The following is a 23,467-nucleotide window of genomic DNA, read 5'->3' as shown; positions in this document are numbered from 1 at the left end:
GTGTGCTATGTCCGCTCATCCACCTCCACCAGACCGAGATCGAGAAGGCCCGTTCGTGACCATCACCATCACCCACACTCTCTTTCAGGTTTGTTTGTCACTTCGAGTTCGATCAAGCATGCGGAATGCAACTTAGGTTGGTCCAGATCCGATCGCAACGTCATGCATCCCGAGAAGACCAGGAAGTAGCGAGGATATGACGCAGGGGAGTCACTGGGTGCTTGTCGGCTTCCCGGAACGACGGGAGATCGGCGATCGAGCTGGTGACTGGTGTTGTTTTCGTGACGACGATCCTCACAAGGTGAGCACCAAGTACGCCAGATGTGGACATGGCGACTTGGTGATGCAAGCACAACAACAAGCGCACCGGCGACTAACGCTTAATGTACGCCGGACGTGCCGGGAGGTCTACCGGTGATTCCACCGGAAGCGATTGGTGGTCTGACGTCGTACTGTCGTCGGGCTTGCAGTTGATCGACCGCGGGATTCGGTTCCAGCCGCCATCGACTAGTCCTGCTTGCAATCCACTAGGGGTTCGCCGCTAGATATCTGGAGACCGTTCGTATCCGCTGACAACCGTCTCGTCTTGGCCTGACGGACCCCATTTCACAGGTCTCAATGCTTGAATCGCACTCTTGTTGTTACTGCTGTCACGCGCGTCTATAGCTTGTAGCTTGTAGCCAAAGTCGCAGCAAGCGCATTCCCAAGAGAGGGACCGTGTGGGTCTAACACTGTTCCGTGCAGCGGTTGGTGAAGGAGGAACGAGTGGAGTATGTGAGCGAAGCGTGGGTGTTGCAATTGAGTGGGGAGAGCTAGAAGGAGGCAAGAGGCATAGTGGGTCGCTCGATCGTACGTAGTCGTGTTGATGAAACCATGAAGTGGTTGCCGTCGCGCCATGCGAGGTGTCTTGAACCCAGTTCTGGCGTCAGTCTGAAGTCAAACTGGAGTCAGTTCTGATTCCAGTTGTTCCTACTCTGCAGCGTTCCTCCGTGGCCCCTGCCTTTCCTCTCTAACGTCCCCGTTCCTTCGGTACCTTGCCCCAGTATGGGGTCGAACGTACGTAGCTTAGCTGTGACGACGATTGTACACCACGGGGCAACGAAGTGCGGGGAGAAATGAGTACACCTAACCCATAACTCTGACTGGGCGAACGGTGAGTTCAGCCCGTCAGACTATCAGAGCGTGGTGTTGCGTCAGCGCGAGGATAACGTCAACCTGAAGCGGCAAGTGGCAATGAACGTAAGGGGCAAGTGATCGACGCGCACCCGAAAAGCGTAGCTTGACAAACTGGCACAGTTTCGCATTCCCCTCCGACTGGACCCACCACAACGGCGACAGCACCCCCCACTGGACAGTGGAGCAAAATGTAACTGAGTCTGACGATGTCGAGCCCGCGAGCGTGCTCATTTAGGTACAACTACTTTGCCGGTGACGTTAGTCGCCGTGCGGTTCCGCCTCCCCCTCCTCTCTGGCTCTCCGCTGGCTCGACTGGTGCGGATCCAGCAGACTGGCAATCTCCCCGAGGCTGCCGGCAGCAGCACGGCAGCCCCGGAGACCCGAGGTAGCAACAGATGATCTGCGTTTAGACCCTTTGCTGGAGTCGCCACCCACTATACGGAGCGACACCGATGTATTGCGTAGCCCACTGCTGGCCACCGGTCGTGTCAAGTCGTCATATACCGCGCCGCGTCAACAACTGAGGCCAGTGAGGTATATAAGACCTAGGTCGTCGGTATGCATTCAGACTCTTCCTTGAGATCCATCCATCTCCCCACCAAGACGTCTGGTGGCGTTCTTTCGTTCATAACCCGAGCCGGCCCATCTCCCCCGCAGCCATCGTTGGCCATCCCAGACGTTGCGGCAGGGGACGCCGGCTCGATACGTTCGCCTTCAACACAAACCGCACACACATCTTTCTTTGCAATAGCGCACACACATACACATACACACTTTGTTGTTTGTTTGTTTGTTTGTTCTTTTCTTTCACTCTTTTTTCGTATAGTTGTCGACAATCATAAAGCAATTCACGACCACTGCGTACACGACAGTGCTCACTGTTTGTAGCCCATAACAAATCAACAGCCGACCGCACACGGCCCTCAACCCTCCTAAAGACTTGCGCCCGCGCAAGCACATACACGCAACTAGCCTATACGCCGCCATGGCCACGACACGGCGGCAGTTTTCCCTCTCTCCATCCATGGTCCGTACACGGCGCTTCTGGGCTCGAAGCACGACGAGCCCGACTCGCATCGACTCTCATACACGAACCCAGAGAGCGGAAAGCACCCAATACCGTCTTGCCTCTGTGTGCGCGCACGCAGGCGCCGGGCGGCATTGGCTGTTCCTTCTGTCTGAGCTTCCTCTTCCTTGTTCTCTCTACCATGGATATGCCCATTCATCTGCGCATGATGTATGCAATGATCTTAGAGTCTGACTCTGACTGCGAAGCTTGATCTATTCATGAACTGCGCAGAATGCTGTGGGGCAGCGATCAGACCATCATCGTGGGTCCAACTAAAGCATGGAGCTGCCCTAGTTCTTTACCGTCGCTAGTGATGGAGCTGCTCGGATCGACGCTCGAAACGAATGATTGCATACCGCGGTCTAGTTGCTAGCCGGAATGACAACCTTACAGAACCTACGTACCCTACGAAGGACTAGGCATCGCGTGAATCTCGCTTGCAGAATGACTTGCGGAGTCGGTGGAGGCGTCAATCCAGTTTCCGCCCTCAGGCTCCCCGGTAGACGGAATTGCAGAGGCCGAGGCGGCCAGCGCGCTCGAAGCCGAATCCGAAGGCGAAGGGTCCATCCAATTGCCCGAGTCACTGGCAGGAGAGGAGGCGGCAGGTGAGCCGGACGAAGCGGTACCGTTAGAAGGGGCGGGCATGCTGGAGTTGCCGGCCGGCGAGCTACCGCTAGCAGCCGAAGAAGATGGACTGGACATGTCTGGCGCCTCGCGAGCTACGGACGTAGGGTTGGCTGCGGGAGCGGAGGAGGACCCTGTGGCGGAGACGATAGAGGCCGAGTCACTAGATCCCGGCGAGAGGCTGGGCATGCTCGAAGCACTGCTATAAGGCATAGCACACATTGCGGGAGCGCTAGTGGAGGTGCTTGTGCTGGAGACGGAGCTTGTGGTAGCAGATGCCGATGTAGTCGAAGAACTCGACATGGTCGTGGCTGGACTGGAGACAGCGGCAGAGACTAGTGAGCTGGAGATGCTAGGTGATGTGCTTGGCTTGGTAGAAGGTGTCGAGCCATTCGAGCCGACGGACGTGCTGGAAGAGGCTCCATTTGAAGTCGCCGATGCCATCAGCGACGTAGTAGTTGCGCTTGAGCTAGCCTCGTCAGTGGAGTCATCTTCGTACCCCCATTCTTCGCAGTCGCTACTCTCAAGCACGCTGGCGAGGAACTCGGATGGTTTCTGCTGTCAGCTATGCACTTCATATACTCCAGCTTACCTCCTCGTCCTTCCACTGCCAGAACATGAGGGATTCGGGCCACTCAAAGTCGTTCAAGGCGAAACACTGGCCGAGGTCGTCAGGCGTCATGAACCTGGGGCGTCAGCTGTTGGCAACACACAGGCAGCTGTTTAACTCACCCAGACGCCGCCTCACCCTTGGCGACGGGCTTGCCGAGCACGAGCTTCTCCCGAGGGATGCCGAGACCCTCATGCAGCTCCTTGATTGACGTCTTGGGGTATTGCGTGCGGCTCGCGTCGGTCATGACGGACTCGCAGTCCTCGTACTGTCCCTCCTGATTGTAGTACTGAAGATTGTAGAAATCGACGCCGTCGCCGGCCTGCTTGTGGAAGCCGGCGTAGGCTCCGTCCTTGTACTTGTCCTCGGCGAGCCAGGGTGCGATGGGAGCGTGCGAGATCAGGTGGGTTGGCAGCTTCTCCCGAAGTCTCTTCTGGAATGCTGGGCCAAGTTAGCACAGCAGGAGTTTCTAACCTACGGGTCAACCAAGCGACAGCTTCGCCTGCGTTCATCGCGTCAAAGTCCTCGTAGTCGGCGTCGACGCCGTCGAAACCATACTGAAGCGTGAAGTTTGCGACCTCGTCGGCGAACTTTACAGGGTCGCACTTCTCCTTGCTTGTCGGTGCGTCTGTCGAACCGAACAGGGAGAACATGACCGCGATGCCGCGCTCGTGGTACGCGTCGAGTAAGGATTGTCGTTTCTTCGACTCCATGTCGGCCCATGCTTTCGCGTTCTGTCGTCAGCCTACAAAGAGCCCTTTCGAAGCTTGATGCGTGTGCTCACATCGAACGCCTTCCTTCCGTCCGCTAGATAGACGCTGATAATGAGGCGGTTGAAGTCGCCCAGCTGGTCCGGATCGGGGAAGCCAGTCTCAGACTTTGTGGCGAGGTTTGCATAGATGACTCGGTGGGGTGCAGTCCAGCTGCTGTTGCCGCCAGGGCTAATAGAACCACCAATCGTCGAGTTACCGTTGGTGCCGTTGGTACCTTCTCGCGAGCCAGATGAGCCGGTCGTGTTCAATCCTGTGAAACTTGTAGATGTTGAATTAGATGCTTCATGCGAAGGGGAAGTCGCTGAGGTGGTCGAGTTCGCAAGCTGAGCGACGTAACTTTGCTCAATGCAGTTGTAATAGGGGGACATCCTGGTCTCAGCGCTGAGTGGCCCTGCGAAAGCTTACACGCAGACCTGCTTCTCCGTACATGTCTGAATGGTGGTCCATACTCCATTGCCGCACACTGTGGTAAGCGCCGTCACCCACTTTGCTCATCCTGTAAATTCTGGCCGGAACATTGGAAAGCGCCATGGGAGCATTCGCTTTTGGTTATCTGGTTGGTCGTGCTGTTGATAGGTGTGGCTGATACCTGGGCGGCGACAGTCGAGCCGGTAGAAGAGGTTGTAGCGGTTGAAGAGGAGGCACCGTGTCCAGCAACGGCACCTCCAGACTGACTGGCAGCCTTATTGGCAGTGGCAGGCTCTCCTCGACCAGCGAGGGAAGAATGCCAGATGGGACTTGAAGAGACGCAAGTTGAAAGGGACAAAGCAGCGAGAACGTTGAGAAGCATGTTCACAGACAGACTTGATGGCACAGTTGCGCAAGTGGTTAGTGTTGACAGAGAAGGGGGGCAAACAGGCAGAACGCACGCTCAGCTCGACTTATGAACGTGCAGTCCACCGCTCACCAGGTAGCTCTGGCCCAGTGGACAAACGCGATAGCTTCTACCGCTGCAGTGCCGCGCTCCAAACTATTGTCGTAACAACGGCCTTATTGAAGATAAGACGACGATCACTCATGAAACGGTCGATCTCCCAGGCTCTTTGTGCTTTGACACCTGATCGTCAGTGCCAGGAGGGATACAATGAATGTGATACCGTCAGTGGTGCCATGTCAGTGCAGGAGCTGATAGAGATACAGTTGCATGGCGACGCAGTCGCGAGAGCAGTGACTAAACGTACTTTTCATCGACCAGCGAGTGAATTAGCGAGTAAGGATGTCACTCCTCGGCGGAGTTTGAAGAGCCTCCACCGTCGCCCCCCGAACCCTCGCTTTCTCCGGTCCAGCCAGAGGAAGCCGCGGAGCTAGCTCCCGTTGGAGATTCTGCGCCGTCGCCATGAGCCCCACTGCCCTTGGGGAAAGAGGTGCTGTCGACGTCGCTACCGGTCGAGGCATCGCCAGCGCCAGCGCCGCCGATAACCGTGTTAAGAATCTCGACATTGTTCTGCTATTAGCTCGTCGGAACCTACGGGATTTGCCAGCTTTCACTCACAACTTCCGCACTCCATTGCCAGAACATGATGTTCGTTTGGCCACCCAGCGACTTGACTTCGGCGATACACTTGGCAAGCGTAGCTGGTTCGATATAGCCCGTGTTGGCTTCGCCCGATGCTATCGGCTTGCCAATAACGAGCTTCTCCCAGGGGATGCCCATCGAGTTGAGCTGCTTGACCGCCGTGCCGGGGTACGTGGATCCAGAGTCCATGACGAGAGACTGGCGTCAGTTCATCAATCTGAGAGCGACATAACTCACCTTGCAGTCCTTGTAGTTGTCCTCAGCATTGTAGTACTGCAGGTTGAAGAAGTCGAGCTCGTCCCCGATGTTCTTGAAGATGGTCTCATAAGCGCCGTCTGGGTATGCGCTGCCTTGGAACCAGGGGCTGATGGGCGCGTGAGAGATGAGATAGTCGGGACCGAGGTTAGAGCGGAGCGCCTTGTGGAACTCGGTCACCCAAGCAGCAGACTTGCCAGCGTCCGCGGCATCGAAGTCTGTTGTCAGCTAAGCTGTTGCAGCCCCATAAGTCTGAAAGGAACTCACCTTCATAATCAATGTCAGCACCGTCAAAGCCATACTTCTTGACGTAGTCGGCGACGGTGGAGGCGAACTCCGTCGGACTGATGCCTGAGGTCGTGGGCTTGTCTTCGGCACCGAACACGGCAAGCATGACGGCGATGCCGGCTTCGTGATAGCTGTCAAGCGTCTGCTTGCGAGTGGCCTCGTCGAGATCTACCCAAGTCTGCACAGTCGATGCGTCAAGACCCTTGGTGGTGAGGAAGGCGAGCATCAAACGGTTGTACTGCCCGAGCTCCTCGACAGTGGGAGGCTTGTTGCCTCCGCCAGGGAAGACTTCTGATTGTTAGCTAAGAGAAGGGACATGCAAGGAGCTCACTGTTCGCATAGATGACGTGGTGAGGGGCAGAAAACTTGGTCGAGCCACCAGATCCTGACGAGGAGAGGGAGCCGGAGGAGGAAGATGGGTGTTCAGCGGAGACTGATGGAGTGGACGCGTGACCAGAAGAACCCTGCGCAGCCGCCGATCCAGGGGAAGTCGCGGAAGCCTGGTTGTCGGGCTTCCAGCCAGACTCACTGGCACCGCCAGCAGCGGACGCCGACGAGTCAGGGGACCAAGCAGAAGTAGAGGCTCCGTTGGCGCCCTCGCCAGAACCATCATCGAGCGGCACCTGATCTCCGCCGTTGTCCTTGTGCTTAGACTTGCGGCGCGCGATGCGGTTGTACCGGTGAGCGGAGGACGTGGTCGCACGGGGCAAGGACTTCAGAAAGGAATCCCGAAAAAACTGAGCGGGAAATGGAAGGATGGAGCGAAAGGAATGGCTGAAAGAGCGTTTGCGGGCGGAGTCTTCGCCACCAGCGCCTTCCTCGGCGGACGGGTCAGAGCTGGAGTCGTCAGAGGCTGCGGAGGAGCCCTCATCACCGGTCTCGGAAGCAGAGGGATCATTCTCGCCAGAATCGGAGGAGCTGGAGGCATCGCCCTCGCCCCCGTCGGCAGAACCGGAGAAGTCTTCCTCGCCGGAGCCCGAAGCGCTCGAAGAGCCCTCGTCACTGCTGAAAGAGCCAGAGGCGCCGTCGTCGATGACAGCAGTAGCGTTGGGGTAGGGAATGCCAGTCGCATTGGCGGTGCAGTTGGTCACATTGAGGCAAAGTGTGCCGTTGAGGGAGAGATCGGGGGCACCAGAGGTCAGATCGGCGGCCGGGGAAGCATCCGAGGCGCCGGTTTCACCAGAAGACGACTCTTGGGTGGCAGAATCAGAGTTAGAATCAGACGAGTCGGAGTCACCCGATTCGTCGCCATCAGACTCGCCTTCATCAGATTCTTCGCTCGATCCAGAGTCGCCGAATGACTCAGAAGAAGAAGATCCAGTAGCGAAAGCTTCCGATGCGGCGGCGGCGCTGTCGGAGGCGTAAACAGCGGCTGAGTCGTCCCCTGGGATAGAACCAGAGCTGGACTCGTCACCCGAATCGGAGGAGTCGCCGCTGGGAGTGTCGTAGGATGCCGAAGCTGTGGAGGAAGCACCGGAGGAGACATCATCGCTAGAACCGGCCGAAGCAGAGGGAGTAGCAGACGTACCGCTCGCGCCGTAGTCGCCCGAAGCGTCTCCCGAAGCAGCACCGTCCCCGCTGGCAGGGTGCTCCGAGGAGCCACCACTGTCTGCCGAAGCAGTGGCTGAGGTTCCGGCTGCCGAGCCTGAGTCGTCTGCAGTGCCAGAGTCCGAGTCGCCGCCGCCCATGGTAGCAGACGCCGATGCAGATTCGCTGTACGAGGCAGCACTTGAAGCCTCAGACTCGGATCCGCTAGATGATCCCGAAGCGGAGGCGTCGGCCACAGAGGCGGAGGCTCCCGAACCACCGTAGGAGGCGGAGGTACTAAAGATAGTAGTGTCACCGCCGACGCTGCCAGTGGGGTAGGCAGCACCAGAAGCGGAGCCTGAATCATCGCTGCCTGAAGCGGCAGAAGCGGAAGCCGAAGAGTCGGCGGAGGCGGAGTCAGAGACGCTGTCGTACGAGTCGGGGCCCGAGGACGAATCACCAAAGGCAGCAGTGGCGGTAGCGGTGGCCGATCCACCAGCAGAGGCACCAGAGCCCTCAGAGGACCAGCCCCAGGAGGTCTCACTGCCAGAACCAGCGCCAGAGCCTGAGGCTGAAGCGGACACGCCACCGTCACCAGAGCTGTTGCCTGAGCCCGAGGAAGAGCCAGAGTCGGACTCAGATTCGGAGCCGGAGTCGCCGCCTGTGTCGAGCGAGCCGGAAGAGTCCGCGGGGGCCTCACCATCGGCGCCTGGCATGCTGCCTGATCCAGCAGCGGAAGCGGGAGTTGAACTAGAAGACGCACCAATACCCGCCCCGCCAGCGCTGCCGGAGGCTGAAGCAGAGGTTGGAATAGTGGTGACCGAGGCAGTGTCAGAGCCGGACATGCTGCCGAGTGAGACGCTTACACTAGAGGCAGAGCCAGACGCGGTCGAACCAGTCGGCGAGCCGGCGTAAGAGCCCATCGATCCGGTGCCGGCGGTTGACGAAAGCGAGTCGGGCATCGAAGAGGCTGCAGAAGCGCTTGAGGGAAGAGGCGCAGATGGCACCGCACCCGAGGGCAGAGGGGCAGAGGACACCGCCGCCGAGGCGACCCCAGAAGAAGCAATCGCGGAGGACGGAACCGCAGCTGAAGAGGCGGCACCACCAGACGCGGCTGAGGATGGGGCTCCAGACGGGGCGGAGGCGCCTTATGAAGCAGAGGCGCCAGTTTGGGCAGAGGCGCCAGTTGCAGAGTAGGATCCGGAAGGAGCGTATTCGTCGGAGGCAGAGGCACCAGCAGAAGCGGAGTAGCCGCCGGACGAGAGGGCACGCGGCCCGATCGAGCCGGTGGCGTAGGCTGAACCACCAGCAGCGTACCCATAGCCATCGGCGGAACCGGTGGCGCGGGTGGGCTCGCCAGGGTTGGGAGTACCTCCAGCATAGGACCCGCCATCGTAGGACCCAATGTAAGAGAAGCGTGCTTTGAGATCTGGAGTTGGGGTGCCGGCGTGTTCGGCGGAAGTGTCGTAGTATTTGGCGGAAGTCGCGTAGTTGGGTGCAGCAGCCGTCAGCCTGTCGAAGTACGGCCTTGGAGAGACAGAGCCTTCGTACGCGCGTTTCTTCAAGCGAGCCTTGTAGAAGTCGTCGTCGGATGACAAGAGTTGATGGAGATCCGTGGAGTCTTGAGGGTCGCCGGGACTCTCGAGGGGCTGGGGGGTATCGGAACCCGAGACGGCCTTGGGCAGTGGGTCACCGGGCACGGACTCGTCGCGGCGCACTGGGCCGGCCGGCGCAGCGTAGGTCGAAGCGAGGAGGGGAAGGAGAGCGACCAGCGCAATGTGGGAACGCATGCTGAATGAGAGTGTTTGTGGGGAGGTCTCTTCGCCACTGGCGCCAGCTCTTAAGTACTTACATCCTGCTGTTAGCGGGCGTGAGGCCGGTCGATGGAGTGCTTGCTCAGAGCGCACCTCGAAGGTGTGAAGCTCGCACTGTGCCACCGCTGTGTCGCCACTTGCGCGGAGATCGACCAAGCTGTAAATGTGAAAACTGCGAAGTCTCTGAAACTTAGGTGAGGCAATGATTAAGCATGCATTACACTTCCTCCTGACATCGAGGTCTGATCGAGGTTTCGCAGTATGTGATGTGATTATGTTGTTTCGAACGTAAGCGTCGTAGCGCCGATCGAGACCCGCGCCTGCCGGTTCGCGAGCCACGAAACCCGTACGTCGCTGAGGGCTCCGACGTCTCCGAGAGGTTCTGCTTGTCAGTCATGGTCTCGACTCCACCCTGATGGTGGTCTCGAATCTGCCCCTGCTGTTCCCAGTGCCACACTCGATACACCAGGCCAGGCACGGATGTGAGATCACTTCCCCTCCCCGTCATTACTCACCATCATCGGCGCGGACGAAGGGGATGCGGCGATATGGCTCGCCGGGTTTGCCGCCTTGCCGCGGCGGTCCGCCGACATTGAAGAAGCCGCTAATGCTGGAGCCGACCTTCCAGACTGTCGCATCGCTCTCCTCGAGTGAAACAGTGACGAGTCGCCGCCCATCGGGCGCGAAGGACACGGCGCTGACCGCCTTGTGGTGCGGCTCTAGCACATACAGCCGCGATGCAGTCTTCAGGTCATACATGATGACTGCGCCCTCGTTCGTGCCCACGGCAAGACGCTGAGTGTGCGCACAGAAGTCGACTGTGGTGAACCTGCAGGTTTGATCAGCTGATTGTGCCTTCGTGGAGGCGGTGCGGCACCAATGTGCCTTGCACACAAGTGTGGTTTTGAAAACACTCACGCTGAAACGAGCTCGTTTAGGATCACGGTCGCGGCCTGCCAGACGTCGTCGCGCATCTTCCCTACGTTTGGGTCGAGACTCTTCACGACCGCCTCGCAGATGCGGGGAAGGCCATTCTCGAGCAGTGCTGGGCGGCGGCGAGCCATGAACACGCACAACTTCATGACAGCCGTGCGGTCGTCGACGGTCTTAGCGTCCATAATGTCCTGGCTCAGCGTCGACATAAAGAGTGGGGCGTTCGAGGAGGCAACATTCAGTACAGCCAGGCGCGCCTGCGCCGCAACCGAAGCCGCATTCGGCAGAGATGAATCCTTGTGCGTTGCGAGGTAGAACAGCCGCCGCAACAGGTCCATGGGGTCCAGGTACGTCTGCCAGGTTGTGAAGCCTTTCGAACAGAGCTCGATGGCGAGCCCGACATGCGTGTACTTCGGGTCATTCAGGTATAGCTCAATCGACGCAGCCGCATCCTTCAGTGCCGTGGGGTTCATGCACGCGAAGCGGTGGATGGCAATGCCACCGATGACCGTCAGAGCCTGAGTAGACGCCTCAGACATAGCCTGATCAGCGGAAACTCGAGTGGGCACTGTGATGAGTTAGTGAGGCGCCCGAGGAGAGACTCACAATGATCCTGTCTCGCCTCGACGAGCTTCTCGATATCCTCGTTCGGCATCCTGCTCAATCGAGCACCGAAAAGCATGCGAGCTGATTGATGCACATCCACGGCAGTGTCGAGGTAGTATCCGGCGAACAGATCAATTCCGGCCTCCACTGTATCCTCTGGAAGACATGCGGAGTAGTACGCGACGACGTCTGCCGCACTGTCTTCGTATTCTGTCCATTAGCACACATTAGCACACTTCCGGAATGGTAGTCTCACGTGGAGATTCCATGAACGGGCGCAGGAGCGTCACAATCGCGAGCTGCCGCAGTCCTGTAGCGGTGGCAGATATCTTCCACGCAGCGAGGCTGTTTGCATACGACAAGATGGATGTCCCGTGTTGCCTGGCGTTAGCTTTGGCGATGTTACAGCAGCTCACCCTTCGAGCCCCACTGCGACTGCCTGCTTCGGCGGCTTGATGCCCAGCTTGCTCTCGCAGACCTCGTCAATTCCGGCGTTGATGCCGAAGGTTAGGAAAACCGACAGCAGGCCGCGGCAGACATCCAAGGCATTGTCATCCGGATGCGCATTGAGCCACGTCGCCAGCTGGCGCAAGTCGAGCTGAAGCAATCGGCCGAGATTGGAACCCAGCGGCGTCGGGCCATTGACCTTGGTCAAGGGCCCATCAATCGCTGGCGGGTCGTAGAACCGGACCTCGACCCAGTCACCGACGTTGAGCATGTCGTCCGCCGCGTCGAGACCAGTTGATCGACGGAACTCGCCTGTCTCAAAGTTCCATACTCGAGCCTTGGCGTTCTCATACGCCAGCAGGATACTGTGGCCGCCGACAAAGATGCGAGTCATCGGAGCGCGCGCAGCGGGGATCACGAACATGTCGTCCATCTCCTTCAAGTCCAGCACAGCGACTGTTCCTCGTTCCGAAGTGCAGAGCAGCTTGCCAGCGAGCTTCCCAGCTTTCGTGGAGTTGGGATCAATGAGTGTCGCTGAGCGCACCGGGTCATCGAACAATGTCCATGTGCCTCGTGGCTTGAGCGGCGATGCGTCGAACAACCGGATGGATCCATCGGCGTCACCGGCCACGAAGAGATGTCCGCCCTCGGCGTATTGCGAGGGAATAACGCAGGAAAACGTCACCGGGGAAGGGAACCGGTCAATGTCCGTCTCATCGTGTACCGGAGCCTTCTCCTGGAGGAAATCGGACAATGTCTGGCTGGCCACACATCCGTCATCTATGCGTTAGCTAACCCCCAAGTTCCAAAAGCTTACTATCGGCGACGAAAACAGTGCTCGGCCCATACGGGCACAGGTTATCGCCGGCGGTGGGCTGTTCTAACCGTTGTTCTGTCTTTCGTTCCAATGTCCCAAGGTCGACGTTGATGACGGCGCTTGACTCAGTCGCATACAGCGTTCCGCTTGAAATGCAAGCAGAGTCAGCAGGGAATGTCCGTCTAGGGGTCCACTTCAAGCTCGGCTGCAGCGGACCCTGGCGGCTGTAGACTTGCGTGTCGGCTTCCGTGACGATGCAAACGTCATGCCACCCAGACGTGAATACAGCATCAGAGATCTTGGCAGCCTCCGCGTCGAGCACGATCTCGCCTCGGACGTGGAGCTTCTTTCCGTCAAAGTCGAAAGCCTGTCAGTCAGCAACTGAACTCATCGCCTACCAGCTCACCTCAATATACTTGTCCGTAAGGCCAAGACCCTGACCATTCTCGTGCAGCAGGATGCGATCCCACAGGCTGCCCCCGTCTCTCTGTACCTCGACGCCTGCTTCAACGCCGGCTGTCGGTGGCTCGTGAACGCTGTTAGCGTGGTCCCTCTCAGCGACCTTCTTGTTGCCGAGGAGCTTCGCCAGGCCCAGCTCATGTCGAGCACTCGTCGCGCGCACCGAAGCTAAAGCACCTGGTCTCCGCTGCCCATCAGGCCGGAGATAGGGCGAGGATCCGGCCGACGTTGATGGACTGGCGGGTCCGCTCGCGCTACGCTGTTTCGGGCTGTCGTGGGGGGACACCGGGGCGTGAGAGCGACTCGTAGGCGCTGATGACGGGAAGTTGATCGGATACGAGGTCAGAGATTCGCCGCTCGAGTGGAGGAGGTAGCTAGACTCTCCACCCGATGTGACGCCTACATCACCAATGCCGGGCAGCTCTAACGTGGCGACGCACTTGTAGCCGGGGACGTTCAGCATGACTACCCGAGTTACGTCGCCATTCGGGCTCGGCCATGGACTTGGCCACGGCTCGCCATGAGCAATTAACAAGGTGCCCTCCTCACGAACGGCGAGGTGGACCCCCCGCCAGAGCCAGCTGTGGGTGAGTTTCGGCAGTTTGCCGTCGACGGACACGAAGTCGAGGCTCGTCGCGGACACCGGGTCGAGCGTCTGCAGCGAAATGATGTCGAGCAAGCCCACGTCTCGCAGTACGACGAGACAACCCACGTCCTCCATCACAGCAACGTCAATGATGGCCCCTCGCTCGGGATTCGGCAGGACGACGCGGACTGGTGGCTTGGCGTCGTCGCCGAGTCGAGGTGTCGGGCACGACGAAGACCCGCTCTCCTTGCCCGCGCCCTCCTTGCCTGCTCTCGAAGCAATGACGGCAAGGTCGTCCTTCTCCTTGACATCCTCAGCCTCCTCCTTCGCCATCTCGGCCTCCACTGCCATCTCGTCCTGTTTCCACTTCGTCTTGGCTGCGAGGTCATCGTCATCCTTCTTGCCCCACAACCCGGATAGCCGATGCGTGATACCGGTTCCGGTCGAGTCCGCCTTGCTCGTGTTGGAGGCAGAAGAACGAGGCGTCTCGTCTCCCCGTGTTGACGAATCTCGGCTGGGCACCTGGATTCCGCGCCGAGTCAGTCCGGCGAGTCCAAGTCCGAGACTGGACCGTTCGTCAGACTCAACCTGCTCGCGCAGGTAGTCGCGCAGGTCCGCACGGTCCGATACGGAGTTGCGATGGGCATGACCATCCGGAGGGGCAGGTGCAGCGGTGGCGTCGGAAACGGAGGTGAGTGTTGGGGAGGTGAGGGAAAGTGAAGCTCGGGGAGTGGAGGATGATGGGCTGAAAGGCCTTCGAGAACCGGAGAGAATGGAGGAGGCGGATGACGTAGCGCGTGGGCGACCAACCGGTCGAGGGCTCGAGGCATAGGCTTCAGGCAGCGAGAGATCGGGGACGAGGCTGTTGGAAGGGCCGACACAGGATGTAGTGACCCAGACGGTGTTGTCTTCGCAGGCGAGGGCGACCTGGCGTGTCGATCCCACCGACCAGGCGGCTATCTTCACCGGCCGTGCAGGCAGCGCACCTCCTACCTGCACATCAGGCAGAAAGGGCAGAATCGGCGGAGGCGGCCGAGTCATGAAATGTAGGAGTGATTGATGAGAAGTGCGAAGTCGCAATGCTGAATGCGGGGTCGTCAAGAGGAGGATCCAGGGCGATCGGCTGTGGTCGGTGTGCGCCGAGTGTCATGGTCTGATGATGTCAGGGCGCCAAAAAGGCGCGTACCACGGACAGTACGGCCTTCATCCCGATTCGAATCAGCTTGTGACTTCCGACAACACCAATACCGGCCACGTTGGTCGCGGCACACGGTTCTGGAGGAGTTGCTAGACAGAAACTTCATCTCTTCTACGATTTGTACAACATTTGCCCTGCGGCAGGGCGGTTCCCAGAATCACTAGCCGCGTGCTCGCAGGTCCCCAGCGAGCTGCTGCATTCGCATTCCCTTGTCGTAGTCAGGGGTCCCTGGTCCTTGACCCTCCCGAGAAGCCTTGTCAAGGAGAATCAAGCCTCCAGTCCCGAGCGCAGTGATGAGACTCTCCCTGTCCGTGCTGCAGTCCATGCCCTCGTTTTGGACACGGTTACAGAGCTCAAGTCCGAGGCCTCCGTGGGTGTTTTCGTCCTGGCCAGCGCCTACCTGAGCAACAGCACAGTACGCCGTGGCGAGAACGGCAAGAACATTGATGAGCTTCATGATGGTGGCCGTGAGGGTTGGGATGACAAGCGATAATGTCTGTGTCGATGGACTAGGTGGTTCGCAGAAGTGGGCGAGTTCGTACGAAGGTGTTATTAGAAGCGATGAGTCTGGAGCTGGCATGAGTCGCCCCAACATCTACTTATATACTATCACGGGCTCTTCTTTCTCAAATCCCAGACCGAAGAGGGCGGCGGTCGATAACATGGCCGATCGCGGAACTGATGAAGTGAGGGCTGAGCACGATATCACTGCAGGCGGGGGTGCCGCCCGAACTCAGCGTAAAGCGGTGTTTACGGCACCACAGCATAGTGTTTCACTACTGCGATCAGTCTATCACTTGATACCACTGCAACCGCCTTCAGCAGGAAACAGAACTTGACGCCTCACAAGCTCACAAGCCTCTGGGGAGCCGCGCTGTTCTTTTCCCTCTAAACGTCTGGGAATTTGGGAGGCCTCAAGACAATTTGCCCCGGCCTTGTGACTGGAGTGCCCAGACGCTGGCACCTGAGCCACGTCTGTGGGCCACTAACCCAGGGGAGCAGCGAAGCCCCAATCGCTCTACCAACGAGCCTGTTTCCTGCAAAACCGGGCCTGAGTGAAGCCTTCTATGCCTACTGACAAGCCATCTATGCCTACTGACAGAGCCTTCTATGCCTACTGATAGAGCCGAGCCTTCTATGCCTACTGATTTGCGGTGCACCCTGGGGAGTATTTAGTGTGGGGAGGATGCTGTGTCGTAAAGCACTCCGACCCGTCAGGTGATTGTCATGAAACCTCCAGCTGTGACAACCATCCATCTTCGTCGAGTGAGGCTGTGCATGATAACCAACGTCGCAGTATGGCGATGTACATATCGCAATGTGCCGACCATGCACAGCCATGACCACATTATCGCCGGGATGTGCTGTGCGAGGGATCCATTGCGGGTGCTTTGAGTTGGGGCGTGGGGCTGTTTCATCGCCTACTGGGAGCTCGCCTTGTGCGCCTTCAACTTCTCCAGCAGGTTCTTGCGCCTCTCATACTCCTCCCAGCTCTGAATGCTGTGATCCTGCTCCCAGAGCCCGTACCAGATATCTCCAGTTGTGGCGACGATGATCATGAGGTCATCGATCTTCTGGCAGCAGCCGAGACCGAAAGACTTGACTTCGGTACAGAGGTCGGCCCCCAGGCCGCAGTCGGCGGGCTGCTCATCCCTAATTCCTAATGGGGAGGGAAGGGCGAGGACCGAAGTGGCTAAGGCGAAAGCGAGGATGGCGGAGAACTTCATCGTGAGGAGCGAGGGGCTTGTGGTTGGGTTTAGTTGAGGCGAGGGCCCGGAAACGAGTCCAATGAGAATCAAGCGACTGAGGCGTTGGCCTGTGAAGAGACTGGGATGGCAAGGGGCTCTTATACCCGTATTCGGCACTGGGCTTTCTGCACCAAGCCTGCTCGTGCAGGAATCACACACTCGGTCGTCGGCCCAAGACGACGAGACGAAGCAGAGTGGGATGTGAGTCCATCGGTGGAAATGTGACTGGTATTGGTCTGGTTCGAAGCATAAACACCTCTAATCGTGCGAGTGAGAAAGAGTCGTACCTCGGTCGATCGACTCATGTCACGCACGTCCACGCAATTCCGGCCTCGCCGGATCGCTTCAGCGTGAAAGAGAGCTTCGAGTTGTCGGGGGCTGGTAGACGTAAGACTGGATACTTGTGGCCAACGTACATAATCGGCATCTCAGTCCCCTGTATCTAAACAACTGCTGACTGTCGACGTTCCGTGTAAGGACTCTCGGGCGGCCTGGCGACCCAAAGCAGCACCGTCCTGGGAACGTCTTCCCGCATACCGAAAGGCGGTTAAGCATACACCTTCCCTTGCGACCCATTGGGTAGGTAGCCCGGGTCACCCGCCGAGGTTGATCAGGCAGCGGGCTTTACGACCTATTGAATTCACCGGAACTGTGTGCGGAAGCACGGCCTGATCCGTTCCTACTCCGTCTTAAGCTTTTCGACGTCAGCCAGTGGCATCATAGTCGGTGACGACGTGTCACGCCGAATGTGCCTTCCGCGGCCGTCGTAGACGAGCGAAGCTTTGCCGATGGCGCGGCTCTGATAACTCAGCTGAAGCACGGTGATCACAGGCCGCGCCGACGCCGTCCAGTGACAAGGTACCTCCAAACCTTCTCTGGGAGTGCCGTTCCCTTGGGCGGATGCCGACAGGGCAGTGCAGATGTACCCTGGGATCGAACCCGCGATAATGCCTTGACCTGGAGCATTGGTGGAGGAGCTGCGTGTGAGCTATGTGTCAACGCCGCACACTGTTAGTTGTCATTGGGTCAGTCCTCTGGGCTCTTCCTTTCCTTGAGTCGGGTACAGAGTCACTCCTCACCGTCAGCACAACGCCCGCGTGAGTTGTGGATCGCGGGCGAAGGTGTAAATTACGGAAACCGATCCGTTGACCCACAGATCCGGTGACCGGAGTCCATTGACTCTCATCCGAAGTCGACGACAGAGGACTTTGAATATGCAGGAATCTGAGGTGATGATCTTCAAGGAGAGGGACCCAAGGAGTGTAGGTAAAGTTGGAGAGAGATCGAGATGAGCGAACAACTGATTCGGGCAGGGCGCCAAAAGTCGCGCGGGCGTGAATCGAAACGGGCTCAGACCCCGGCAACGTGTTTACGTGCCTGACACGACCCGGGCGGACATAACCGACTCGCGCTGGCGATGACCTACGGGCTATGAACCCTGGGTGTCCGAGTCGACTCAGATTCGGACTCGGACAACGTCGACATCGTTGCGCCGTTCTTCAAGACCTTGCTCCGTCGCCAACGTTGCCCCCCAATCGCTAGACAAGACGATATGACTCAGCTCAGCCCCGAGGCTCTCAACGAGCTCGCACGCCGCGATGTCGCCACGCCCATCACTGGCGATGAACTTCAAACCGCCCTTGCCTCCCCACCTTTCGTCGACGGCGGCTTGATCAACCTCCGCGACCTCGGCCTCGTCCCCAACTGCCCTATTCCCGCGGGAAAGTTCTTCCGCTGCGGACAAATCGTGGAGAGCGACCAGGCGAACCAGTGGATCCGCGATCATGTGAAGGTCATCGTTGACCTTCGCAAGGCGGGCGAGCGCAAGAGAAGTCCGGACCCCGAGATTGAGGGTGTCGATAACATCTGGTACGACCCTGAGCAGGACGGCTGGAAGGCGCAGAAGCTTCTGATTGAGGACTTTGAGCGTGAGAACGGCTCAGCCATCGGCTGGGCTGAGCAATATGTCCTCGTTTTGCGGTACTACCACCGTACCTTCCGCGCCGCCCTCGAGCACATCAGGGACCACCCGGAGGACCCCATGCTGTTCCACTGCTCTGCCGGGCGCGACCGCACCGGCATCTTCGCGTGGATCCTGGAGTATCTCGCCGGAACTCCCGAGAAGGATAGGACGTTCGATTACCTGTTGACCCGTATTGGCATCGAGCCCGCGCGCCTCATGTTTGAGAACCACTTCAAGACCAGCTGGGGCATCACCGACCTGACGAATAAGGGCTATCTGAATGCCATGACGCTTTCGCCGGACTGCTTCACCCTTGTCACGGAGGAGGTCACCAAGGAGTACGGCGGGTGGGACGAGTACCTGGAGAAGAAGCTTGGGTTCTCCAAGGAGGACCTCGACAAGATCAGGGCGAACCTGACGAAGTAGACTAAACTGTATCCACGCTGTGTAAAAGAAGCTTAACGAATTCAGACGACCCTCATGTTCGGCGACGGCGCTTGCGCACGACACGGCGCCCGCAGCTGGTGCGTCTGACGGCGCATTCGCCGATCAGCGGATCGACTAGTGTCCGTCGTAGACCATGCAGCACGTCATGTCCCCGCATTCCACGAGTGGCACATGAACCTGTTAAATTCATCCGATGGAGATTAACCTACAGACTACCACATCACCGAGACCGATCGCATGTCGTCTCTTTATCAATCGCCGTACAATCGCGCGATCAACGTAGATACATAACCATGTGCTGCGTAGAGGACTTATCGGCCGGAACCTGGTCTTAATTTCCAACAGGAGCCCACGCCGGCTTCGTCAATGAACGTGCACTATTCCTGGCCGCTGCCGTCACATTACGGAGGTGCTAAGTCGATAGCAGCGCGTCACACGCCGATGCTTGCGGCGCAGGCGCCGGCGAGAGCACCATGCTAGTTGGGCTCCAATGGATATTTAAGTGGCAGTGTCTTGAGCGTTGTGGCCCTTCCAAGCTACAAGCCAGTCTCCTCGCCATGCTCAAGACGTCCACCGCCTTTGTTCTTCTCGCTTCTCTTGTCAGCGCTGCTCCCACAGCCCTTGACAAACCCTTGACAGTTCCTCTGTCGCGCGACGTGGCTAAGCCGGCCGCCTCACCTGAGGAACAAGCGTTCCGCAGCGACGTTCACCTGCTCTCCAAGTGGCCCCAGCTGCTGTACCCCGAGGCGCGCTCTAAGATCCGCTCCAAGCTTCGCTCCAAAACGCAGGGGGACGCTGTTACCGAGGAGTGAGTACGCAGCACAGAATGTTACATAGCTTACGCAACCAGCCTGAACAACTTCTACGATGTGACATACACTGCGGACTTCCAGTTTGGCACTCCTCCCCAATCCTTCCCCGTCATCGTTGACACGGGCTCTCCGCAGTTCTGGCTGTACTCGGAGAAGTGTGTGGGCTGCGGCAAGGGCCATGTTGACACGACCAAGTCGTCCACATTCCACTCCACCGGTCGCAACCTCACCATCAGCTACGGTGAGGGTGACACCTCCGTTTCGGGCACCTGGGGTAACGACCGCATCGGCTTTGGCGGCATTTTCACCGACAATGCGACCGTGGGCATCATGGATGAGTCCGTGAAGATGAACTTGCAAGACATCAGTGCCGGAATCTCCGGCTGGAGTTGGCCGCTCACCCGCAACGGCACTACACTCGAGCCTCTCCCTTGGGTGCAAGCGACGAAGGGCCAGTGGAAGAACAAGGAGTTCGGCATGTACCTCAACCGCCAGGGTTTTGGTGCTCAGCTACAGCACGTCAACTCGACGCGCCCGACTGGCGCTCTCACCGTGAACGGCGTCGACCGCCAGTTCTTCGACGGTGAGCTCGAGTACTTCCCTCGCAAGGTGCTGGATGAGCGCACCCACTTTGCGTGGGGTATCGATCTGGACGGCGTGACTGTCGACGGCAAGTTCTTCGACACCAAGGGCAACGGTGCCGTCCTCGACTCGGGCACCACTCTCATCTACGGCCCGAAGGATGTCGTCACGGAGATCTATAAGCAGATCCCCAACGCCATTGACACTGGTGACGGCATGTTCATTCTTCCGGACTGCACCACGAACCACACTGTTTCGTTCCGCTTCGGCGGGAAAGAGTTCCCCATCTTCTCACCCGACTTCGGCTCGGTCAGCCTTTTCGGATGCCAGGGCGCCATCACTTACGCTGAAAAGCTCGACTTCAAGAACAACTGGCTTATCGGAGATGCTTTCCTCAAGTCTTACTACACCGCGTACAGCTACGACCCCCCTCAGGTCGGCTTCGCCAAGGTCAAGCCCAACCTCTAAGGTGTTGGCAGAAAGTCTCCATACCTGATTCGGTCCGTATCCAAAAGATTTCTCAAAGTAGCCGAAAAGAAATGATAAGATGAAACAAGGTGCCGATTATACATCCGCTTCACTGAGGCGCTGCAATCCACATCGTCCAACAAGAACGAATTTTCAAGTCCTCTCAGCTGTCCACAACGTTCACGAGGCGTGGAAGCCTGTTGAAAGGGCCGTAAGAGCTCAAAAAGTGACCTCTGGCGGGGTCGAACCGCCGACCTTATGCGTAAGACGTCGAGTGTTAAGCATACGCTCTAACCAACTGAGCTAAGTGGCCTTGATTGGTTGCCTAGGCAGCTCTCTGGCCCGCGTCGGCAGCGGCATCGGCGCGAACGAGCGCCCGCATTCTGGGTCTTCTGAGGTTGACCATCGATTACAGGAACCCGTGGCCTTCTGCTGAGCGGCTGAACTTTCCGTAGAAGTTGAGATGGAGCCTCCGCGAAGATCAGAACTCCGTAAAACGGTCGGTGGCGTTTTGGCTATTTTTCGTGATTTCCAGGCAGCGATTCGGGTGCAGCTCTGGTCGGCACGAATACGTCACTTCGCCTCAAACTAAGCGCGCTGTTCTTGCGTTGCGTAGAGATAGTGGAGTCCACCGGTAGTGCGGCCAAGTATGTGTATTGAGTGGAGGTACTGTAGACACGCACAGGGTGGCCATGGCTACCTGACCTTTCGGCTTGTATAAGATATGATTCTTCGATGGGCTGCATTAGTATCACCTTTCGGAAAACTGAGAAGGTCCATGATTATATCATAAGAGTCCAGTGTCTACAGGCATAGTCCAGTGTTTTGGTTCGTAGGTGTGTGCCGCCCGCGTTGGGGTCAAGGGGAGAAGCTAGGTCGACTATTGCGTGTGTGTCCGTCGTTTTCTGTCGTTGAGTTAGGAAGGCTTCAGATCTCCCATCAACCGTTCGGTCGGAAAGAGAACCTGACTAGCAAGGCTCGGGGTCCCGCCGGATGCCCGAGCTCCTCCTCACTCAACAACCTACTCTTCGTGTCACTGCACATCGTAGTTGACCCCGTACCCCTCCGCCGGCACTGACGGCGCTCACATCGCGTTGTAGGTTGGGGCTGCGAATCCCTTGTCCTTCGAGCTCTGAGGCATGTCATCGCCGTTGAGAGCGAGTGCCGGAATGTCCGTCGACTTGAAAACACGTGGGAGGCTGTCCGAGCTGTCGATGAGGGTGGGAGTACCGGTGTTAGACTCGGGCGGCGTAGGCAGTGCATCGTGGGAAGCGGAAGCAGTCGTGTTGCAGGGGCGCAATTTGGCAGCACACGCGGGATAAGCAGTCGAGGGCTGCATGTCGGACTCGTACAGCAGGTGCGAACCGGCGACCGGTAAGGAGACGTAGCGACCGTCCACAAGGGGCTCGGGAACGGGGAAGACGATGTTGCGATCGGCGGCAGGGCTACGAGCAGAGGCAGAAGGGGCAGTAATGAAGATGTTGCCAGCGTCATTCCAAGGCACGGGCGTGTGTATCGGGCCGCGAGTTGAGGGTCGGGCGCGATCCTGAAGGAACGCATTCTCCTTGTTGATAATCTTAGCGAAAGTACAGCCGTGGGGGCAACGAGGTGGGTTGGGGAGGTTCCGCTTGCAGCGGTCCACGAGGTGGTACATGTGTTCGCGAGAGCAGCACCAAACACTTGCATCGTTGGTGGACCTGCAGAGTGGGTCATCAGGTCCGTGAGACCAGTGCAGAGGGTCCGTCGTGTCGTTCGGGCACTCAAAGTTGGGGGTCAGGATGCGATAATCGTGAATCGTGCGCTTCACAGGCGTCCCAAGGACTCGAGTGGTCTTGACCGCCTCAATGACCAGAATGTAGAAACAGTCATCATGCCAAGGGTACTTCGCAGACGTAACGGGAAGGGTCGGGGCATACGTGCTTGCAGTCGAGGTCGAGGTGCGGGCGTCGGCAGGTCCAGCGGAGTTGATAAGGTCAATTACATCTTGAAACAGAGCGGGGGAATCGGGCTTCTCCGCGTTGTTCTCGGGCTGACCGTTGGGAGTCGAGATGAAAGGAGTAGCGGGACGCTCCTCAAGACGATTGAAGACCCGCTTAACAAACTTGCGGAAGCGCTTGAACATGTTGGCTGTACGACCAGTGGTCGAGAGTCAGGAGGTGATGAGAAGAAGGAGGGACAGTGATGAACATCTCTGGGTTTATAACACTTCGTCGTAACTGCGAACCGGCCTCGGCGTCTGGTCAACCGGACCTCAGTCCGCATTGAGGCGAGCAGGCCAGGTGTGTATCGCGATAAGGCAGGCATCGCGCAATCTCGCTCGTCCCATCCGGCAAGCATGTCAACTCTGCAGTACACGGCGCGAGACACCGCCTTCAGTCCGCTGAGTAGCGCCCTCCCTTGCCTGGGGCAAGTTAAAGACCAAGATAGGGTTGTGTGGCCACTGGAGGTGTATCGGAACTTGTCCATCAACCCGGTCAAGTCGTTTGCGTCCGTCTGCAAGTGAGTTTTCAGAAATTCATGAGATCTCAACCTAGCCGACGTACTCTGTCACCTGGTGTCTGGAGGGACTGGGTGCTCGGGAAAATCCTCCAAAACTAGATAGCATGCCAGGCAAAGGAGGAGTGGAGGTGTATGCCGGTGTTGAACCTGCGATGGCGCCCCCATCTCCACGCACGTCCCGATGGCCCTCGGAAGCTTGGAGAGGTGCACAGAGGGCGAGACTGAGATCTGACTATGTGTGGGCGTTTCT

At 58.3% G+C, this 23,467-nt stretch overlaps 9 protein-coding genes and 1 non-coding gene across 10 annotated transcripts; 2 read left to right on the top strand and 8 right to left on the bottom strand.

Annotated features, from left to right (window-relative positions):
• Nucleotides 1-2,650: 2,650 nt before the first annotated feature.
• A1Q1_01743 (uncharacterized protein) lies at nucleotides 2,651-5,042 on the bottom strand (the record flags this gene model as incomplete). Its single annotated transcript, XM_014324782.1, has 7 exons — nucleotides 2,651-3,412; nucleotides 3,462-3,555; nucleotides 3,602-3,920; nucleotides 3,958-4,213; nucleotides 4,264-4,575; nucleotides 4,658-4,683; nucleotides 4,739-5,042. The coding sequence occupies 7 exons, from the start codon at nucleotides 5,040-5,042 to the stop codon at nucleotides 2,651-2,653; spliced, it is 2,073 nt and encodes a 690-aa protein (XP_014180257.1).
• Nucleotides 5,043-5,471: 429 nt separating this feature from the next.
• A1Q1_01742 (uncharacterized protein) lies at nucleotides 5,472-8,800 on the bottom strand (the record flags this gene model as incomplete). The annotated part of the gene is made up of 5 exons (XM_014324781.1): nucleotides 5,472-5,699; nucleotides 5,745-5,915; nucleotides 6,006-6,241; nucleotides 6,291-6,599; nucleotides 6,643-8,800. 5 exons carry the CDS (start codon nucleotides 8,798-8,800, stop codon nucleotides 5,472-5,474), a joined length of 3,102 nt encoding a protein of 1,033 aa, XP_014180256.1.
• Nucleotides 8,801-8,986: 186 nt separating this feature from the next.
• Nucleotides 8,987-9,628, bottom strand: A1Q1_01741 (uncharacterized protein; the record flags this gene model as incomplete). The annotated part of the gene is made up of 1 exon (XM_014324780.1): nucleotides 8,987-9,628. The coding sequence occupies one exon, from the start codon at nucleotides 9,626-9,628 to the stop codon at nucleotides 8,987-8,989; it is 642 nt and encodes a 213-aa protein (XP_014180255.1).
• Nucleotides 9,629-10,159: 531 nt separating this feature from the next.
• A1Q1_01740 (uncharacterized protein) lies at nucleotides 10,160-14,541 on the bottom strand (the record flags this gene model as incomplete). The annotated part of the gene is made up of 7 exons (XM_014324779.1): nucleotides 10,160-10,481; nucleotides 10,571-11,141; nucleotides 11,192-11,401; nucleotides 11,448-11,536; nucleotides 11,608-12,418; nucleotides 12,456-12,822; nucleotides 12,862-14,541. 7 exons carry the CDS (start codon nucleotides 14,539-14,541, stop codon nucleotides 10,160-10,162), a joined length of 4,050 nt encoding a protein of 1,349 aa, XP_014180254.1.
• Nucleotides 14,542-14,858: 317 nt separating this feature from the next.
• Nucleotides 14,859-15,155, bottom strand: A1Q1_01739 (uncharacterized protein; the record flags this gene model as incomplete). The annotated part of the gene is made up of 1 exon (XM_014324778.1): nucleotides 14,859-15,155. One exon carries the CDS (start codon nucleotides 15,153-15,155, stop codon nucleotides 14,859-14,861), a length of 297 nt encoding a protein of 98 aa, XP_014180253.1.
• Nucleotides 15,156-16,119: 964 nt separating this feature from the next.
• Nucleotides 16,120-16,425, bottom strand: A1Q1_01738 (uncharacterized protein; the record flags this gene model as incomplete). Its single annotated transcript, XM_014324777.1, has 1 exon — nucleotides 16,120-16,425. The coding sequence occupies one exon, from the start codon at nucleotides 16,423-16,425 to the stop codon at nucleotides 16,120-16,122; it is 306 nt and encodes a 101-aa protein (XP_014180252.1).
• Nucleotides 16,426-17,998: 1,573 nt separating this feature from the next.
• Nucleotides 17,999-18,835, top strand: A1Q1_01737 (uncharacterized protein; the record flags this gene model as incomplete). Its single annotated transcript, XM_014324776.1, has 1 exon — nucleotides 17,999-18,835. The coding sequence occupies one exon, from the start codon at nucleotides 17,999-18,001 to the stop codon at nucleotides 18,833-18,835; it is 837 nt and encodes a 278-aa protein (XP_014180251.1).
• A 578-nt stretch (nucleotides 18,836-19,413) lies between these two features.
• Nucleotides 19,414-20,718, top strand: A1Q1_01736 (uncharacterized protein; the record flags this gene model as incomplete). The annotated part of the gene is made up of 2 exons (XM_014324775.1): nucleotides 19,414-19,664; nucleotides 19,707-20,718. 2 exons carry the CDS (start codon nucleotides 19,414-19,416, stop codon nucleotides 20,716-20,718), a joined length of 1,263 nt encoding a protein of 420 aa, XP_014180250.1.
• Nucleotides 20,719-20,945: 227 nt separating this feature from the next.
• On the bottom strand, nucleotides 20,946-21,031 carry A1Q1_t354. The gene has a single exon. It is a non-coding gene; the product is annotated as a tRNA-Val (tRNA).
• A 771-nt stretch (nucleotides 21,032-21,802) lies between these two features.
• On the bottom strand, nucleotides 21,803-22,840 carry A1Q1_01735 (uncharacterized protein; the record flags this gene model as incomplete). Its single annotated transcript, XM_014324774.1, has 1 exon — nucleotides 21,803-22,840. One exon carries the CDS (start codon nucleotides 22,838-22,840, stop codon nucleotides 21,803-21,805), a length of 1,038 nt encoding a protein of 345 aa, XP_014180249.1.
• Between the last annotated feature and the right edge of the window lie 627 nt (nucleotides 22,841-23,467).

This window comes from Trichosporon asahii, assembly GCF_000293215.1.
Source record: "Trichosporon asahii var. asahii CBS 2479 unplaced genomic scaffold scaffold00050, whole genome shotgun sequence".
Lineage (NCBI taxonomy): Eukaryota > Fungi > Basidiomycota > Tremellomycetes > Trichosporonales > Trichosporonaceae > Trichosporon > Trichosporon asahii.
Note: the sequence above shows the minus strand (reverse complement) of the source record. Positions and strands in the feature narration are given on the sequence as shown.